This window comes from Zalophus californianus, chromosome 15, assembly GCF_009762305.2.
Source record: "Zalophus californianus isolate mZalCal1 chromosome 15, mZalCal1.pri.v2, whole genome shotgun sequence".
NCBI classification, from domain to species: Eukaryota; Metazoa; Chordata; class Mammalia; order Carnivora; family Otariidae; genus Zalophus; species Zalophus californianus.
The window spans coordinates 56885372-56906060 of NC_045609.1; the positions used below are offsets into that span (position 1 = coordinate 56885372).

General features: G+C 52.1%; 1 protein-coding gene across 2 annotated transcripts in view; it reads right to left on the bottom strand.

Moving 5' to 3' along the window:
- SLIT1 (slit guidance ligand 1) overlaps window positions 1-20689 on the bottom strand; it is a 165853-nt gene that overhangs the window by 7249 nt on the left and 137915 nt on the right. For both annotated transcript variants that reach the window (XM_035724321.1, XM_035724322.1), the window contains exons 23-30: window positions 18836-18907; window positions 15877-15948; window positions 14976-15047; window positions 7495-7658; window positions 5663-5787; window positions 5324-5421; window positions 2515-2654; window positions 2271-2364 (exon numbers count right to left, since the gene is read on the bottom strand). In XM_035724321.1, the coding sequence (XP_035580214.1) occupies window positions 2271-2364; window positions 2515-2654; window positions 5324-5421; window positions 5663-5787; window positions 7495-7658; window positions 14976-15047; window positions 15877-15948; window positions 18836-18907 (837 nt within the window). The remainder of the gene's footprint in view (window positions 1-2270; window positions 2365-2514; window positions 2655-5323; window positions 5422-5662; window positions 5788-7494; window positions 7659-14975; window positions 15048-15876; window positions 15949-18835; window positions 18908-20689) is intronic.

Here is a 20689-nt window from a genome sequence, read left to right on the forward strand (position 1 = left end):
GGCCCTGAATCGTAGGGCTCAACTAGCTCTCTTCTCCAGCCTCCCCAACTCCACTGGACCAGCCTCCTGGCCTCCCCCCCCCCCCCACCGCAAAGCTAGTGCCCCCGCTCAGGGACGCCAGGCCAGCCCCCAGCCTCCCAGCTCTCACTGTGCCACACTGGTTACCTGGAGATCAACTATTCGCCTGTCAAATAAGGAGCACACTCCACCTACTTTGCAGTCACAGCCTTGCAAGATGCTCCCTGTCCTGCTCCCCCCACATCAGGCCCACCCTGTGGTCAGACAGGTCTCCACTGTCAACAACCCCCACCCCACCAGCACTTCCCTACCTTCACACCTATTGATTCTGAAACATCCCCTTCTCTCTTCCTGCCTCAGTTCAACCTGGCCAATACCGCACCTCCTCCAGGAACCCCTCCTGGCTGTCATCAAGGGATCCCTGTTGGAAACTCTTCCAAACTAAACTGCAAACTCCAAGCTCAGTCACACAACCTGTCAGGCAGGTGCTCTGTTCCTGCCTGGATGTTTTTATTCATTCCCAGTTTTTCAAGCTGTGAGAAATATTTTCTACCCAAGTAAGAATATATACATGTATGTACATGGACACACACACACACAGCTAGAGCCAGTTTCATGCCACAATACTCCTTACTACATAAAATGACATGATGCTCGGATAGTTTCTCTTTTTTAGGTCTTAAGATTTTATTTACTTATTCATGAGAGCGAGCACACGAGCAGGGGGAGGAGCATAGGGAGAGGGAGAAGCAGACCCCACACTGAGCACCCAGCCTGACATGGGGTTCGATCTCAGGACCCCGAGATTACAACCTGAGCCGAAACCAAGAGTCAGACACTGAGCCACCCAGGTGCCCCTCTATTTTAATTTTTACTGTTAATCTTGACCCAGCCTAGGGATCATAATCCACTACTAGGGCTAGAGCTGCAATCTGAACAATGTTGCAGTAGCTAAGCCTCCGCCCACATTTACATTCACTCCCTCCCTCCCTCCCTCCCTCATTCAGTGAATGTACTGAATACCTGCTGAGTTAGTTCCATCTTCCCTCCAAGAGGGGAGGGATGAGGGGCAGTCCTACTTTATTCCACCACCTGAGGTCCAGCCCCTCCGAGCAGCGGGCGTACCCCTTCATTTGCCACTGCTCCCTGGTCTACCGTGCCAACTCCACCCCAGCAGCTCACCCACAAAGTGCAGCATCTTTGCCGCCTTTGGATGGAGCCTCCCATGCACCCCTCGGTCTCCAACTGGACCTCAGTAACCCCTTTCTCTTGCTTCTTGCCATTGTCCTTGGGCAGCTCCTGCTGGACGGTGGGCTCCCTGAGAGGCTCCACTCCCCACCCCGGCCTGAATGGCTGGGGTTGGGTCCCTCAGCCATAGGCCTCAACCCTAACCACCTGTGCTGTCCTGACCAGTGGAACAGGGGTCCCAGAAATGGGACTATGTTTACAAAGCTGCAATGGAAACATTTTAAAAGCCCATGACTTTCATGTAGTCTTCAGGTGACAGTGCACTTCCATATAGGCCAGTAACAAAGATGGCAACAACAGTCAATGACCTCTTATCCAAACCTCCTGGGGCAAAACCACCAGATAGGTTTTGCAATTCTGAAATTTTGGCATTTTGGAAAGGTTATACAATACCTAAAGCATTATGTAACACATCAGTGGGCTCTGGGGCAGCCCCTTAATTAAACATGTTCACATTTCTGTAGCAAGATCTCTGTATGTTCGCACTACATGGCAAGAATGGTGACCCTAAGTAGTTTCGTAATAGTGTGGGTCAGGTCTTATTACCAAATACGTTCAGCTCAGACCAGGTTTTGCTATCAAACGGGCTTTTGGTTTTCAGAGTTTTGTGCATTTTGTAATTGGGGAGGAGAAATTGTGGATCTGGAAAGATAAGAACCCTTCATGGAGCACTTATCAGATGTCAGACTTGGAGCGAAGCGCTTTCCGTGCATTTGCTCATCTGACCCTCACAACCACCCCAGGAGGAAGCTACAGGGGCGCCCGCTTTGCAGAGAAGACTGGCTCAGAGCAGTCAAGGCATCCAATCAGGGTCAGGCTGTAAACCCAGGTGTGGCTGACCAAAGCTGCGCCCACCACCACCCTGTCCTGCACTGACTCGCAGGAACCGTGTGTAGCCAAGACCAAACCCACTTGACGAGTAAGGAAATAGAACGGGGAGAGCAGAGGGGAGGGGATTTCAAGGCCCATGCCCTTGTCTGGACCTGAAAACGGGCAACACCCACCTGGGCCCGTCTGGAGTCCCCACACACTGGGCCTCGTGCTGACATGGGTTCAAATCCGGGGAGCAGAAGTCCACCAGCTGCTCACAGGCCCTTCCTGGGAAAAGGAGGAGGAAGAAGGAGAGAACTTCCCCCAGGCTCTGCCAGGCAGCTGGCCCAGCAGAAACCTCCTGCAGACACTGAGGGAGGGCCCCGGCCCTTCTGTCCCCGGGAACGGGCTCAGGGCATGAGACCCCACCACACTTACCCGTGTACTGCCGGGGGCACCGGCAGCTGTAGTTACCCACGCCGTCCACACAGATGCCCCCGTTGGCACAGGGGTGCTCCACACAGTCGTCCGTATTCACCTCACAGGTTGGTCCTTCAAAGCCGGTGGGACAGGAACACCTGGGGCGGGGGGGCAGGTGAGGAGAGCGGGGCAGGTGGGCCCGGGCCAGGGCAGCGGCCTTCCTGAGGCACCAGTGGAAGCCCGTGTCCACCAGTGATTACCATCATCCCAGAGCTCTGGTCCCTTCTCCGGGCCAGGCCCCTGTTAGATGCCGGGGTTAGAGTAAATCAGACAGCCCTGCACTCTGAGGGCTCACTCACAGTCTAGTTGGGGAGACAATGAGGAGACAGGCAACCAGATGAGAGCTGGGGAGTACCGAGATGGTGCCACACGGAGGCTGGGGAGGGTGGACAGAGGCTGAAGACACTTAGCTCATACATCAGGGATGGGGCTAGAACAGGGCTGGGGGGGGGGGGGGAACAGGAGCCGGCTCGTGGAGGGTCCTGGAAATCCGTGGTCTTCCAGCCAGCATACACCCTTCCCCAGGGGGCACCTGGGGTCTTCCAAGTGATAGGTGGGTCAGAGAGGTCTGAGAAATTAATTTCCAGATCTTTAAGCTCTGCACAAACGCTTCCCTGAACACACCTACCCAAGAGCTTCAGAAACGCGCACACACATCCCAACCTGAGTGTGAGCTGGGATGTGCCTGGAGCCCAAAACCCTCGGGCACCAAATAAAGGGACAATTAGGAAGGTAGAGGTTTCCAAAGTGACTGGACAAACGCTTTTGCAAGAGGTGCCAGTTCTGTGCATTAAAAATCACTGAAGAGAGAGCTCACAGGATGGTCAGCTGATCGAGCATTAAAAATAACTTTTGAGGACAGATCAATCTGGGGTTATTGGCATATAAACTCGAAAGGTTTTCAAATAATTGAGTGATGTGCTACAATAAAACTTCTAATCCCAATGACTTATGTGCACAAACTTTCTCAGCGTTTCAAGCTGTATACATAGATTTTTAAAAAAGAAACATATTGGATGCTGAGCCTTCTCTCATTCTGTCATATTCACCCCGGAACACAGGAACCAGTTAGAAGAAAAGCACACACAAAGAGCTCCACCTAGCTCATTAAGAGTCTAGTAACATTTTACTTTTGTGTATAATAATTATCAATAAAATTTGGTACTACAGTTATGTTCTGATCAGTTGTATATTATTGACAATTGTAATGACACCTCCGCAAAAGAAACTTCATCAGAGGTTATGGTGACAAAAATCTATAAACTTACATCCCCATGTTGGTGGCAGAGAGGTATGGCAGCGGGCTCAAGAGCAGACTCTAGCATCAGGACATAGACATTGGAAGAGAAATGGAGGTGGGAGTGAGGAGTAAAATGGAAATACTAGTTGGAGGAGAAAAGGAGGTAAAATGTTTAAGCTGTTAAACAGGAGCTTGTTAGTGTGGTTTTAAAAAATGGTATCAAGGTGCTTTGCTATTCAGATTCCACTGGAAAACGATAAAAGTGAACTAAAAAGTGGTTTATTTTTAAATATTAATATATACAATATCCTGGAAATTACCTCCTTTGCAATAAAAAGTTCAGCTTACACTGAAAAATGCTTGCTGTCACTCTAAGAATGTGCGAGAGGGGATATAGTTTAAAACACCTGTTTGGTGGGGGTACGTGAACAAAAAGGTATGAAGCACAGTTTCAGGGCCCACCCCCCAGCTGGGAGGGGACTACCCCAGCTGCACCTGCCCTCTGCCTAGCAGGCGTTACTGAGGGGTCCTCTCAGACCCCCAAGCTCCACAGAACCACCACCTGCCCCAGGAGTCTAGCAGAGGAGGGGCCTGGAGACAGCTGCCACCAAAGGCCAGAGGAGGATGGCCTGTGACAGGCTGTTTAGTGTTTTATTTTTTACATCTGGCAATCTGGGTTTGCAGAGACAGGTTTGGCTGTTCCTGCCAAGTAGATTCAACATCATTTTCCGAAGAGCGGATTTGTTCGGCTGACAGTTTATTTTCAGCAACTAAATACTACATATTCCTTTGAAAAACTCTGGGTCTGGGAGAGCTCTGGGAAGGTGGGGGGGGCTTGTCGAGGGGTCCTGGGGGAAATCAGTGAGGGGGGGCTTACATGGGAAGGTCAGGCAGGAGTCGGGAGGGCTGGCCCTTCACGGAGTCCAAGGTGGGGTGCGCAACAGCTGCCCAGGTGTGACCAGTGTGACCCAGAGACCATGGGGGGGGCCCGGATGGCGTGCCTGGGACTTGCTCCCACCTCTGGGAAGTCCTCCCCACCAAGAAGCTGGCTAGGGGCCCTGTCTTCAGGCAGCATGGGCACAGCAAGCCAATGTTTGACTTCCAGTCGGAGGCCTTGGGAGTTAGTGGAGATTAAGGGGGCATAAAACACCCCCAAACTGCCCCTTAGCGCTGCCACCGCATAGGCCCTTGGCCATGGACTGCCAGGGCCATTAGAAGACCCTCAGGCCCCCGGCACGGACAGGGAGAGGCCTGGGGCAGGACTGGGCAGGACAGCTCCAAGCCCCAGCCCCACGGGCTGCTGTGAGACTCGGCAGGCCCCCATCTCTCCGGGCTACAGGGGCCCCAGCCTGGGTAGGCATGGAGGGGTCTCTAGGGAGTGCCTGCCCCTCCCCAGCACGGCAGCATCTCCTCCTCCCACACAGGGAGGCCGGGGTCATCCCACTGGGAGGAGGAAGGCACCAAGGCTTGGCTGCCCAACCTGTCAGCACCCCACCCACCAGGGTCCGGCCCCTCCAGGCAACTCACATGAAACCGGCATTCTCGCCCTCCTGCGGGCGGCAGGTCCCACCGTTGCCACAGGGGCCGCTGGAACAACTGTCCAGGGACACCTCGCAGTTTCGGCCCTGGGGGGGCAAAGTGAGTGATGAGGACCTCAGAGAGATCCAGGGATTGGTGTGAGCCAACTGAGACAGCCAGTCCCCCTCGGCAGCATGCCTCCCTGGCCCGGGAGCTGCCAGTTCCTTCATTCGCTCATTCACATGCTGGGTCATTGATTAAACATTCCCTCATGTGCCTGCCCCGTGCACCGTGGGCAAAGGGGTGAACAAGACAGCCCCCCTGCCGCCGGGCCCAGCCTCCACTCACCTTGTAGCCGCTGGAGCAGGCACAACTGTACACCTCAAGGGGGTCATTATGGCAGGTGCCCTGGTTCTGGCACGGGCTGGACAAGCAGGGATCACACTTGGCCTGGACAGCCAGGGTGGGGGGACCTGAGACAGGGGGCAGGTGTCAGGGCCGAGGAGGGCAGAACAGCCCTCAGGGAGAGTGGGGGAAGTCCTCTCCCCAAGGAGGTTTGCGCCCTCCCTGTTTTTCCTCTGGGTCACGTTCACGCCCTCCTTTCTCAGCCCACCTCCCCCACCTCCGGACCGGCCTCTATAAAGTGAGGTTAATCACAGCACCTGCCTTGGGGGCCATAAGGACTAAATAAGCTAATTGAGAAGCACTTAATGGGCGGGCGCTGCACGCCCACAGAGCTCCCACAGGTGGTCCGGGCAAAGGTGTGAGGGCAACACGGTCACTATGACTGAAGTCGGCTCTGGCTCCCCACCCAGCCCCGTCACAATGAGCAGGAGACCGCGGCCAGCCACCTCGGCAGGGAGGGGACACAGCTCTGGGAGGGGCTGTGCTTGGGTGGGAAAAATCCATTTGCCTTCAAGTTGTTTCTCTCCGAGGCTGAATGGGGAAGGACTCTTTCCCGTCACCACAGGCAAGACCTCCTCCAGCCCCTCCAGGACTCATGGGTCCTCTTCCCTGAACCTGGAGGTGGGCGAGGAGCCAGCAGCCGGGGGGCTGGGAGGGGCATGAGGACCTCACGAGAATAAATAGAAAACCCAGCGGGTAAACTCAGGTTTCCACTCAGGCCTCCTTCTAGAAATGGAGAGAGATCGGTCCTGCTGAAGAGGTGTGAGCATTAAGAGAAACACTTTTCAGTAATAACTGGAAGGAAGCATGAGCGGATTTCCCGGGTACCGCTGGGATTCTGTTTCTTCGTCTGGGTGCTAGTTCCCTGGTGTGTTCAGTCTGTGGAAATTCAGGGACCCCCCCCTACTTATGATCTGTGTACCTTGCTGTTATGCATGTTATATTTCAACAAAAAAAAATTTAATTTACCAATACCATCTACTAACCAATACCATCTACTAACCAATACTGAGCCAACGTTTTGCTCCCAACAGCCGAGCCACAGATCAGGCCCCCCTGAATGGTTACCCCATTGACAGCCTCCTTCACGCCAGGTGGCCATTAACCTCTGGCTGTCAGTTTCACTTCCAGTGGAGGTCTGTGAGCTTGCAGAGGGCAGGGGCTGGGCCCCCAGCTGGCCCTGGGGCAGTCCTCAGCCACCTCCCCCCCGCTCAGCGGGGCTCCCGGGCCATCAGTCAACCAATCAACCTCTGAAGGAGTATTTACAGACGCCCCGGGTGAGGCAGCTTCAGAGCAAAGCATGTCCGAGTCCCAATCACACTCAGGCCCTGTTTCTGCAAATGTCAGGAGAGTGGCCACTGGGTCCAGTGGCTCAGGGTGGAAGCTCATTGCAGCGCACAATTCCTACCAAAGGGAGGCCCGAGCACTCCCGCTGCTGATAGGCTGGGAGCTTCCAGAAACACTGCTGCTATTTTTATTTTCCTTACGTAACCCCAGGGAGGGATTAAGGCCCTCACAGCCTGAGATGTTCTGCCTGCCTTTTCTTGTTCGCTGTATGTCAGGACCAGAAGGTAGCCATGCTAACAAGCAGCAGGTGCTTCCTTCCTGCCACCTGACCCCCCACTCAGCCAGTCACCACAGGGACAACAGGAGCCCCTGGAAGGCCCTGCCAGGATTAGGCGGGTCCCGTGGGCCCCCAGCAGCAGGTGGTGGGGACGCAACCCTGTACCTACCGCCCCCGCTCCCAGCCCCTGTTCTTGTGCTCCTGGGCTCACCTTGGCATTCAAACTTCTTGGCAGGCGTGGTGAGGAGCAGCTTGCCCTCCATGTCCAGGGGCCCAGCACAGCGGGCAATGCCCGGTTCCTTATAGCCAGTCTTCACCCAGCCAGACAGCCAGCGGAGGTGGCAGTCGCAGTACAGAGGGTTGGCCCCGATGGCCCTGCATCAGAGAGCAGAGGGCAGCAGTCTTCCGTAATGGGGTCCTTCGCCCACTAGGCACTGAGCTTGCCAGGCACTCAGCCAGGGGCTGGCAGAAATCCTACCAGCCCCCATGACGTGAGTCTCTACTGCGCAGCCGGCGCTGCTCCAAGCACTTCCTATGTGTTCTCTCTCTCTCTCTCGTTTTTTTTTTTTTTTTTTATTTCATTTATTTGACAGAAAGAGAGGGAACAGAAGCAGGAGGAGTGGGAGAGGGAGAAGCAGGCTTCCTGCTGAGCAGGGAGCCTGATGCAGGGCTCCATCCCAGGACCCTGGGATCATGACCTGAGCCGAAGGCAGACGCTTAACCGACGGAGCCACCCAGACACCCCTTTATGTGTCATCTTCTTAGATCCCCGCCCCCCACAGCCCGCTCTCCCCATGGCACATGTTGAAAGAGGCTCAAAAAGGTTGAGCACTTGCCCAATATTGCACAGAGAAAGGGGGGAGGTGGGATTTGAACCGGAGCTGTTGAGGCCAGGGCCAATCAGTGCATTGCCTCCAGAGTGCATGGGGGGGAACGAGCCCCCATTTCCTGCTGGGATGAACCAGCTGCTTTCCCACGGCCCTGCATCAAATCTCCTCATTAGCCCCACGGTGTAAGCTTTCTTCTCCGTCTCCAACAGTGGGAACCGAGCCTCACGGGGACGAAGTCATTTCCCTGGGGTCGTGCAACTAGTGAAGGCAGCCCCCAGCTCCAGACCCAGGGCAGTCTGACTCTGAAGCCCACACTTTATTTTTCTTTTCATTTTTAAACAAGGAGCACATGGATGCATTCTCATTGTAAACCACTTTCAAATCCTGCAAACAAAAGTCTCCGCCTCACACGACTTGGGGAACTAGGTACTAAATGTCACTGCATTATACATATTAAAATGGTTAGTTTTATATTAAGTGAATGTCACATTAATTTTTTTCAAAAAGGCCCATTCCTATAACTCCGACAGCAGGGAGTTTTGTGGTATCTATCAAATCACCCATGCAGTGGCTTTCAACCTAGCGATTCTGTTTCTGGAAGTTTATCTCAGCTACCTCTGCACAGGTGTGTAAAGACATCTGCACAGTGGTACTGATCACAGCCTTGTTTGCAATAGAATGAAAGCAATTACAATACATCCACGTTACGAAGAAAGGCTGCCCCCAGTGTGCCTACCAACCACAGAAGGATCCGTGGTCACACGGTCACCACACCCAGGCTTGTAGCCTTCTGGTCCTCTCCCATAGTTACACCTAGGGCTTTTTTTAAATTAGTTTAATTCAATTAATTAACATATAATGTATTACTGGTTTCAGAGGTACAGGTCTGTGATTCATCAGTCATTCCATCACGTGCCCTCCTTAGTGCCCATCCCCCAACACCTAGGGCTCTTCTTCACAAAGTGTATCCCCCTCCTGCACATCATTACCGAGCAGCTTCTTGTCACTAAGTGGCACGTCTTGGAGATCTTTCCAGGTCAGCAATAAGGGATCCACCGCATTTTGTCAAAGTGCTTCATAGCATCCCAAAGAATGGATATCTCACAGCGTACTGAGCAATTTCCCTATTGCCAGACATTCTGGTTGTTTCCAACGGTGTGAGCACTTCTCTGGAACAGGTGCCTAGAAGTAGGCTTTAGGTTACAGAGGAAGCGCACACAGGATGTTCAGAGCTGCCTTGTATCAGCTCACGCTCGCCGGCAGCGTCAGGCCAGGACTGCTCCCTCACCACCCACCCCCCAACACCGCACAGCCACACTCAACACCTCCCTGACTTACAGTGGAGCCAGGTTTGGGGGAATGCAGGGGCCAGAGCTCCTCAGTACAGCAAAGAGAAAAATCAGAGCCTCGGGGCAGGCAGTTCATTTACAGCAACGCTATTTTGCAAATATAAGGCTGTGTGATGATAATGAGAATGGGCGCGTTTATTAAGTGACCAATGGATGCGCTGCCCTTTTCCACCTGTTTCTGGGCAATGGCGAGGAAGCGGCTCCCCTGAGGTATGTTGGGTCTGATGAAAGCAGCTGCAACTCTGAGCAGGAATTCCCCAAAAGAGCCCAGCTGATGATGGCACAGTCTTTCCAGGCAAGTCTGGCCCCAGCGCACCTCCTCCCTGCCCCCTGACCTTGAGCAGCTGCGTCACCTCTCTGGGGCTCACTTTATGACTCGAGAAAGAGCCTGCGATCTGGAGGGGGGCAGAAAGACAAGCACAGATAACCTAAAATGGGCACCACGGGAATAATGCTGCGTGGAAGAAAAGGCCAGTTCAACCTCGACGTGTGTTTCATTTTTTCTGTCCTGATTTGCTGACAGCATCCATCCTGGCTAATGGGACAGGTGGCGATACCTTCCTTTCCCACTGAACAGTGCCAGGCTGCTAGAGGTAGAGGAAGCTCAGATGCTCTAATTTTTTTGAAGCTACAGTGTGTTTAAAAAAAAGACTTTTTGTAAATAACAGGAATACAAAAATTGTGCCACATTTAAAATGTTTACGTTAAGCAGATTAATATTTTTAACGTGAAAAGTGCAAGGTAATGTGATTATGTTATTCAAAATGTCAATACAGACTTTATTTTAAAATACTTCTTTTGTAGTACACTGCAGGAGTGTGGTCTGGTAATGAGCCATGAGCTGAAAGTTTATTATGAGTGGCTTCTTTCAGTCCTGTAGCTCTTTTAGAGAAAATGCCCCAGAGACTGAGGCCACTGTGAATGTGGAGACCTTGACAGGTCAGGATTGTCATAATGCCAGTTCCCCCTTCATCCCCCCATAAATGGCAGCAAAACTGCACCTCAAATCTTTTTTTAAAGATTTTTTTATTATTTATAAGTAACCTCTACAGCCAAAGTGGGGCTCTCAACCCTCAACCCTGAGATCAAGAGTCACAATCTCCACCAACTGAGCCAGCCAGGCCCCCCGTGTGCACCTCCAATCTAAGTGTCCCTTTCTGACTCTTTACGTAAAAAGAATAATAAAGAATAATAAAAACTTCCAAAGTGAATATAACGTTACTCAAAAGTAAATTCTGGGTTGACCCACACGTTTTCCTTGTTTCTATATAGAGCCGACTCTGCAACTGATTTCAACCGTTCCCACTCTCATTCACCCAAAGGCTGGGGTTTTGAGACTACCTCACTTTCACCTGGGGACCATTTTTCCCACCAAAAGTGTGAGCTCAGTGGGGAGTGGAGAGTCACGGGCCCAGCCGATGCACAGTGGTGGGGACCCAAAAGGGCTGTGATTCAGGGTTACACTCTAGCCAAAGTATAAAATAATCGCGTGTTGTTGCTCTTTGGTGTAACCTGGAAATAGCTGAAACAGCAGATACTCGGTGTGTTCACGCCAAGGCTTCTATTACTGTAACCGGGACCAAAATAGCACTCCTGAGGCTGTTTCCCAGAGCCGCCGACTCTAGAGTTTAACGCATACTAAAACTTCAAAATCTCCTTCACCTGAGCCATACCTCCTCTGCCCATTCTCCTCTCAGGCAATGTGCTTGTGTGCCTCACTGTCTCCTTCTACTGCACTGAAGCTTCCTGAGCAGAGGAACCCCTGTCCCGTGCTGTGCCTGATACCAGCAGGTAGCCCGGAAGTGCTTGTGAACCAGCCTAACCCCAGTCCTGCCCAAAGGCATGAGGAAGGCACAAAGCTCAGTGTGAAAGCAAAGGAAATTCAAGAAGAAAAGAATCCTCCATCATCCCATAAATGTAACTAATTTAATTTTTGTGTATTCCCCATCCAGTTCTTGTGTTCACACATGTACGTCCATGAAATCCACGTGCAGTTTTCCTTATCCCGCGTTTTCATCAAATAGTAAATTACAGTGCCACAACTCTATAATTAACTACTTGCTCTTCTGTCCTATGGAGCATACCATGAACTACTTCATCATTCCGTATTTACTTTTCACACCGAGTTCTTAATGAATTCGAAATCCAGTTTCCCAGCACATAGTAAATCAGAGGCAACAAAATGCCCAGATTAGAGAAATGAAGAATGGTGTTGGGTAGCCTTGGCACAGGATCTGGCACATAGTAAATATTCGTTGATGAAGGAGTGGATGGATGGATGGACGGACAAATGGAGGAAATATGAGCTAACTGCGAAGTAAATATAAAAGTTAAAGGAGCAGAGAAGCGTGCAGGGTACTGGAGTCCAGGGCAGTGATGAGCGCTCACAATCATTATGGCCCATGGACCATAGTGGACCTTAGAAATAACCTTTGTACAGGCGAGGAAAGAGGCCCGAAGAGATGAATGATTGTCTGAGATCCCACTGCAAGCTGATGGCAGAACAAGGATCTAACACCAACACATCCTGATTCTTAGGGTTCAAGGGGTTTAAATATGGCAGACCTCAGCCTCCACCACACCCTCTGCCTACTGCCCACCCCCCACCCCGCATACTGTTATGGAAGAGGAAAGGCCCAGGCCAGAGTCACAATAGGAACAAAGGGCACCTCCAGGAGCCAGGGACACTGGATGCTAACTCTTGGGTGACTCCTGCCCTGGTGCCCACAGGGACAAGCACAAATGCTCTCTGGAGAGAAGCATCTCTAATTTAGGTCCTCAGAATTCCAAACATCAGCAAAAAAGGAGCTCACAGCCACTAACCACCAAACACAGATGGAAACAAGGCCCTGTTGAACGGGAGTCATCAAGAGCAATGACCAACGCAGCCCCTGCCTGGCCTTTGTCTAGAGCCACCATCTCCAGCCAGGCTCCCTCCTGCCTCGTCCCATGCCAGCCAGCCTCCACATGTCACCATGGCTTTCCAGGAGCTTTCTACCACTTCATTCTTCCCCAATTCCCTTCTATCTGAAACATAAAGTCCACACTCTTTAGCATGGCACAAAAGGCCCTTCACAATGGAATTCCAAAGTTCCTTTCCAGATTCATCTCTTCCCACCCCACGTTCCTCACCCAACCAACCCCCTGTGTCCTGTGTTGAACAACATCCCTGAACGTGTCATTTACTTTCTTGCCATCTTGCCTTTGCACATGCTGTTCCCTCCTCCTTGAATGTCCTTCCCTATCTTCTCCAATGGCAAACCCCTAGCTAGTCCCTTTCCGATGGCAGCATCAACGTCACCACCTCTGCGAATCTCCTCGACTTCCCCAAAGTTAGTCACTGCTGCCTTTAAATTTGCTTTATAATATCCCTGAGGGTCACAGAAGGCAGAAACCTTTTGGTAGCAAATTCTTCGGCATTTGACTCACTGTGGTTATTCAGGGCGTATTTACTGAGGCAATATAGAATAAATAAATAGCTTTGGAATCAGATACACCTAAGTTCCAATCCTGTCTCTGTCATTTCCTAGCTTTATGACCAAAGGGAAGCTGCTTCATTTTTCTGAACCTGGGCCTGAATGGAAAATGTAAATGTAAGTAATAAATGTAAATAAATACAAATAATAAATGTAAATAAACAAATGGAAAGAAATAGTAAGGGGAAAATGGAAATAATAAATCCTACCACCTAGGACAGAGTCCTTTTTCCCTTTCACTCCCATGGCAGACATTACTAATCAATCACTGCACTCTTCCCACGGAGTCCAGACCAGCACTAGAATCTTCAATGTGGGCTCAAGGCAGTCCCTGTCAAATTTGCGGAACTGGTGCAAAGCACAATACCTACTTCTCACTTCGGTCTTGGAGTAAACGAAACACCACAGGTAAGGTATTCACACATAGTAAAGCATTTGTCCCAGACAGACCCTCAATAAATAGTAATGTTACTATTTCTTTCCTCAAGTCTAAGGTTGTTAATGCACTACTGATTTAACATGCTTCGGGAGGTGCAGGGAAATATTACCATGTTAAATATACAGATCATTTGTAAGATACACTATGATTTCAGAGACTAATATGCGGAGAAGGTGAGTCTTACAGCGGAGAAAACCCAGTGAGATCGCTGGATGAATGAGCCTCAGGGGGTGATGCTGGGGGCCCCAGAAGGCTCTCTGGCACCCGCTCAGGCCCTGCGCACGTGCGTGTGGGCAGAGAGCAAGAAGTCCCAGGAACACCCGGGATCCCAGCTGTGGCACATCTGGCCTGATCCCCGCCTCGGCCTGGAGCTGGGACGCTGAGAGAGAGTGCTCTGCACCCAGCCCCACCCCCGGAAGTAGGATGGTCCTGTCATGGCCCCGCTGCTTTTCCTTTCTTTTTTTCAATTGTGGTAAAAATATACACAACATAAAATTGGCCATTTTGGCCATTTTAAGTGTACGGTTCAGTGGCATCAATTAGCACCATGTTGTGCAATTCTCACTACTCTCTGGCTCTCCAACTCTTCATCAGCCCGGACAGAAACTCCATACCCACTGAAGGAGAGTTCCCCAGGTCCTCCTGCTGCCGGCACCTGGAAGCCACCTCTCTCCTGCCTACAGCTGTGGGGGCGACTATCCTGTACCTCACATCAGCGGAATCAGACAGTATTTGTCTTTTGATGTCTGGCTGATTTCCCTCAGCTTGTCTCCAAGGCTCCTCCGTGTTTGCAGCAGGTGCCAGACTTTCCTTCCTTCTTACGGCTGAAAAAGATCCCGTTGTATGTAGACACCACGTTTTGTCCAACAACTTGAGTTGTTTCTGCCTTTTGGCTAGTGTGTGAAGGAAGCTGCTATGCACATGGGTGTACAAGCTATCTGTTTTGAGTATCTGCTTCCAATTATTTGGGATAGATACTTAGGAGTGGAATTGCCGGGTCACAGGGTAATTCCACATTTAGCCTTTTGAGGAACTGAGCATACTGCTTTTTAAAAATCCACACGGTACTGCCAGCTAAATGGCTTTGGAAGCAATTCTACATCGAATAATACCACTTCTTGGGGGTAGTAAACATCCAGAGCTTATCCCCCACCCCGTGAAGTCAGAAGCGCAAGAGTGGTGTCATGCTTAAGAGCATGGGCTTTCGAGACAGAACACTCCAGCCCCTACCAGCTGTGCAACTTTGGGCAAGCTTCTCACATTTTCTGGGCCTGTTTCCTCGTGTGTAAAATGGGAATAATGTACCCATGTTGAGGGAAGGCGGTGAGGATTAAACCAGCTGATGCAGTCAATAAGGGTCATTACTACTCTTACGACCGCTTATGAAGAACTGTCCTCAAACCCCATTGCTGGGACTGATGAAACTGAACGCGTAAGGATCTGAGACGGGGAGTGTTTGAAGTTCACGAGCTCAATTAGTTTCAGGGTAAAAGCCACAAACTCTGCCAGTCTCAGGAGGTGGGGGGAGGGGGTCTTTCCCGAATCCAAGTTCTGTTTAAATCCAAAGAGGCCTCGAGAATTGGGCCGAAGTTACTTACAGGTGAGACAGGGAGGTCACGTCTGTGAAGATGCCCTCTGGGAGGGTGGAGATGTCATTGCCATGCAGGGACCTGAGGAGAGAAGAGGCCATCGGTGCCTCATCCAGGGACAGAGACTTGAGAACTGACGGAGGCGTGTGTCCTGCTTATCCATGGGTCTCTCTGTCAATGTCAGAGGGAGACGGCCTCCAGCTCAGAGACACGGTCCTGCCAGCCACTGGCAAGGGAGAGGGAGCCCCTCATAATCCAAGTAGATGACCCTGTGCCAGCCTTTCTGGAGGACTCGTTTTTGCCATCACAAATAACCCAAAGCACCATTTTTGTTTACATAGCAAATGGAACGTGTGTGCGGCCCTGTGCCCTCCCTCCCTTGGCCAGCGAGCCTGAGGGGTAGGCTCCCTCTTGGGAAAACAGTTACTATGGCAAGCCACAGGTTGAGGGTAAAGAATGTCCCCGTGCCCCAGGCTGGGCTGCCGGGGGATCCCATGCATGGATCCGCAAGAGGCCTTCCTAACAGGCGTGACAGGGGGCTTTGATCACAGGGCAAAAACTTCCCAGTGGGAATTCTTAGAAAAGGTTCACAAATCTCTTTCGAACATTCTCCACCTGAGCCGGAAACTCATATGCAAACGAGGGGCTACCTTATGTTGGATGCCACCCCCCCCACACGCTGCTCCCCCAAACACAACGTGGGGCATACAGCAACCCCCCATTTCTCAGTTTCCCATTCATTCTTCAGCCTCCGTGAGGGGCTTGAATGAGCATGGACGGGCCTCCCATCTTGGGACACTATTGGCCCTACTGAGGCCACAGACACGGAGACATGTCTGCCCACCAGGTGGGCCACAGGGCCCTCCATGGGCTGGATTTTCATGGAGGAATGAAGAGCAGGGAGACTTACAGCAGGCGCAGGGAGTGCAGGCCCTGGAAGGCCAGAGGAGGGATGCACTGGAGGGCATTGTAGCTGAGGATCCTGTGGGAAGAGAGGGAGGGCAAGGGAGGACAGGGGAGGGGAGGGAGGAGGAAGGAGAGACCAAGACAGGGAGGGGGCGGCGCCAAGTCAGGGACCAGGCCCCAGCAGGCTGGCTCAGGGTGTGGGGGCAGTTTGCTCAGCAGCAAAATGAGGGAGGCCTGAGCATGGAAGGGGCTATGGGCTGTGCCCTGGACTAGTAAGCCCTGTGACCCGGCCATGTCCCCCAACCCTTTTATGCCTCCATCAGTTCCCCCAGCTGCAGAGCAAGGACAAAAACAATGACAATTCGATAGGGCTTTTCTGTGGGTAAGGGGAAATGGCCCAGGTGAAGCCCTCAGCTTTGTGCCCAGCTCCCAGCCAGCCTTCAGGAAGGAGACTGGGCACCCTCCCCTGTGGAGGCTGCCCCAGCGAGGGCCGGAGGTGGGGTCCCTGTGAAATTGCCCCCTGATCAGGCCTGGCCTTACTCCCGGAGCAGGCAGGGGAAGTCCAGGCCCACCTAGAGATGAGCCATTAAGAAGCTGTGACGGGGGCGCCTGGGTGGCTCAGTTGGCTGGGCGACTGCCTTCGGCTCAGGTCATGATCCTGGAGTCCCGGGATCGAGTCCTGCTTTGGGCTCCCTGCTCAGCAGGGAGTCTGCCTCTCCCTCTGACCTTCTTCCCTCTCATGCTCTCTCTCTACCATTCTCTCTCTCTCAAAAAATAAATAAAAATCTTAAAAAAAAAAAAAAAACGAAGCTGTGACGGGGGCACCTGGGTGGCTCAGGGGGTTGGGAATCTGCCTTCAACACAGATCATGACCCCAGGGTCCTGGGATCAAGCCCTGAGCTGGGCTCCCTGATCAGCGGGGAGCCTGTTTCTCCCTATGGCTCTCCCTCTGCTTGTGCTCTCTCTCTCTCAAATAAATAAATAAAAATAATAAATAATAAATAATAAAATCTTAAGAAAAAAAAAAAGAAGCTCTTACGGGCCCAGAAGGCGCTGTGACTGCCCCCCCATCATAAAGATGGGGAATGAGGCCCCACAGGGAGACAGAACTCCCCCAGAGGGCTGTAATTAAGTCCCTAAGGTGGGTTTATTAAGTCAGCTTCTCAGTTTCCTGGGTTCACAGACTACACCACTCTCCCCACCAAGGCTTCCAAATAAACGAATCCATCAAGGGCAGACAGGCAGGTTGACAATAAAGGAAATGATGCTCATAATAGCCCCACGTGTCTGTCAGCAGATGGACGGATACACAGCCATACAGCGGAAGACCAGGAACAAGGAGCCACCCCGTGCCGTGCCGTGACAGGGAGGAATTTCAGAGTAACTACGCTGGCTGAAAGAAGCCAAACAAAAGAGAGCGCTGTGGGAGGATTCCATTCACGTAAAACTCTGGGCCAAGCGAACTCCTCCACAGCACGCCAACGGCTGGCGGCCTGGGCCGTGGGTGGGGGGAGGCTGTCACAGGGCGGAAGGAGACTTCTGGGGGTGATGGAAGCAGTTCCTGTGTTGGTTGTGGTGAGGGTTCCATGCATGGGAACATAAGTCAGGATGTAGCCAACTGTGGGCTTTAAGTATATACAGTTGACCATATATTAGCTCTACCTCCATAAAGCTGTTTGTAAAATAATGAGAGCAAGGAGATGCTCCTGTCCCAGGAACGGGCTCTGTGTCCCCTCGCAGGGGCCAGATCACTGACACCAGGACTGCCCCGCCCCAGCACTACGGACAATTCTTTCTTGGGTGTTTAGCAGCAACCCTGGCCTCTACCCATGAGGTGTCAGGGGCTCCTCCAGCCGTGACCCCCCAAAACACTTCTGACATGACCAAATGTCCCCTGGGGGACAGAATCACCCCAGCTGGTGGCAGCTTCACACGCCGACTCAGGAAGCCTCTGAAATGGGACCCAGTTGATGAGTAGACCCCGGGGCAAATGAGCGCAGGTGGGGAACCTAGAACCAGCATTTCATGGCCTCGGGCCCACATTCTGCCCCTGAGGGGTCTGGCTGGGTCATGACCCAGTCCTTTTTTCTGGGTCTTGGCTCTACTGTTTTCTGGGTATTGGACCACAGTAGAACCTAAGGGAAAGTTCTTCAGTTCTTGGCACGTTATCTGTCAAGTGAGGTGTGGAGAAGGTGAGTGAGACCCCGCTCTGAAGCCACAGGCCAACATAAGGGACGCTTGCTATACTTTCTGACAATCATCAAAATAGCTCAGACTCCGGGCATGAAAATGTTCAGAAGGTCGCTGTTTACAACAGTCCAAACTGCAAACAACCCAACCATCCAGCAATAGTGAAGTGAATAAGGAAAGTATGGCACAGTCCTACAAAGGAACACTACACAGCAGTAAAAATGAACAGACCACAGCTTCCCACATGAGTGGATCTCACAAACACAATGGTAAACAAAAGAAGCCAGATACAAAAAAAAAATATATATATATATATATATATCCTGTATGATTCAATTTATATAAGGTTCAAAAATGCGCAAAATGAAACTTCCTTGAATAAAAGTGCACATGTAGATGGCAACACTGTAAAGAAAATCAAAGAGTGATCACCATAAAAGTCAGGCTAGGCACGGCCTGGAGATGGGAGGAAGGGGGAGTGATCAGGAAAGGATGGGGGGACTTTTGGGGTGCTGTGTTCTATTTTTTGCCTTAGGTATTCACACAGGGGCCAGCTTTATGACTATTTGTTAAACGGTACATTTATACTTTTTGCATTTTTCTGTATGAATGCTATATTTCACAATAAAAACAACTGGTTTTTTTCTTTCCGGCTGGCAGGCCCTGGCACACTCCCTGCTGGTGATACTGTCAGTGGCCAACGGGGCTTGGGGAAAGTCTCAGTGGCCAGAGCGTGTGTGCCCTCCCTCCGCCTCCCCGCCCCCGGGACTCACAGAGTGGTCAGCTGGCTCATGTTGGTGAAGGAGGAATTGCTTAAGGAACTGATCTTGTTGTTACTCAAGTCCCTGGAAAAGAAAAAAGCATCATTGTTTAGAAAGAAAGAACTCCACCCTGCTCTCTGCTATGGGCTCCTCCCCTCCCCCCACTCTGCCCGTGGCCCGCCCTCAGCCAGGTGGCAGCAGGGGGGCAAGGGAGGGGGCAGCAGAGAGGGGCATTTGGTGCACAATTAGCTACAGCACTCTGCCCTGCTCCCCAAACTCCCACTACATCCCCAGGGCTGCCTGCCTCCATTTCCTTATCCCCACCCCAGGCTTCTGCCCCCTTCCACCCTGGAAATGCTCCCACCAAGGAGATGGGCTGCCTCCGAACTACCAGATCTACTGGGCTCTGTGCTTTCTCCTCTTGCTACCACTTAGTTAGCTCCTTCCTAGCCCTCCCACAATCCAATGGGGGATACAGTAACCACCATTTTTCAAATGAAGGCCCAAGGTCTCAGAGTGAGGAAGCCCACCCAGGGTCACGGCGGATACCCCTCTTCTCAAACCTCTTGCTTCCCTGTCCTTTCTTCCTCAGACCCCTGACTGGCTTCCCACACCACCACCACCCCCACCTCCTTGGCCGCACCTCCTCAGTCTCTTGGTGAAGCTGCTTTCCCAGCCAACCCCACCTTGCGGACCCTCTCTCTGAAGTCCACTCTGGGAGCCTCGGGGACGCTCCAGGCTTCCCTCCCCACTGCAGGCAACAGTGCCCTCCTCTGTGGGCCCAGCAGCCCTGGCTTATGAACTCCCCTCCAGAGACACTGCAAGTCCAGTCCACATCTTGTGCTTCTCCCCCCACCCACCCAGTCCACAGCCCTGACAACCCAGAAACTGCACCCCACCACCTCCTCTCTCTCAGCCTCCTCCTCCCTTTCTGCTCACTCAGGCCATCTCTCTCCCAGCTTCTGGCTCAGGAGCTACCTCATCTCTCACCTGTAGCTTTGTCCCCTTTTGATCCATCTTCCACACGGGTGGGTACCACAAATATGACTAAGACACAAATCTGACTAAGTCACTTCCCTGCCGAATCCCGCAGTGGCTCCCATTTGCCTAAAAAATTAGCCCAGACACCTGCTCTGGGCTCTGGCCCACCTCTCCCTCACTGCCTCCCGCATGCCTGGCATGGATTTGCTACCCTTCTTGAAATTCTCTCGCTCCTGTTCCCTCTGCCCACTGGTGGTTCTGCCTCTGACCCAGCCCCCCACACTGACTCCATCACCCCCCCCACACACCGCTTTGAGCCACACCCCTAATGTGCCTTTCCCTCTGCTGGAACACTCATCAGTCCCATGACTTTATGTGCCCCAAGTCTCCCTCCTGCATGCCCCCCAGAACACCACCTTCGGGGGAGGGTCCATGACTTAGGGGCCTTCATGTCTCCTCACTTCATGCAGCTCTTGGCTCAGGAAATATTTGTAACATGAAACCATATGCCCTGCCTTCAGCTTCTCTTAGTGAACATTCCTCTAACTAATCTCATTCAAGACCAATCCATTGCTCTTAGGACACACTGAGGGTCTTCATTGAGAGCTCAGCACACTGGGTGGCCCCTCCTTGTGATGGGCAAGGACTGGCCCCACCTCGGTCCTCTCTCCTTGCTTTCCTCCCAAGTGTAACCCAGCCACCAATGCAGCTGCCCCAAATCAGAGCAGAGAAAGGCTGTCTATGTCTATGCTACTCTGTCACCAGCCACCAGATCACCGCCCTCCCTCCCCTCCCCACCATGGGAACAGTCAAAACACATCTGCTAGGTCTTTAGCAAAGACAGATACACCGGAGCTTCGAGATTCTGGAAGCCAGTGCTCCTCA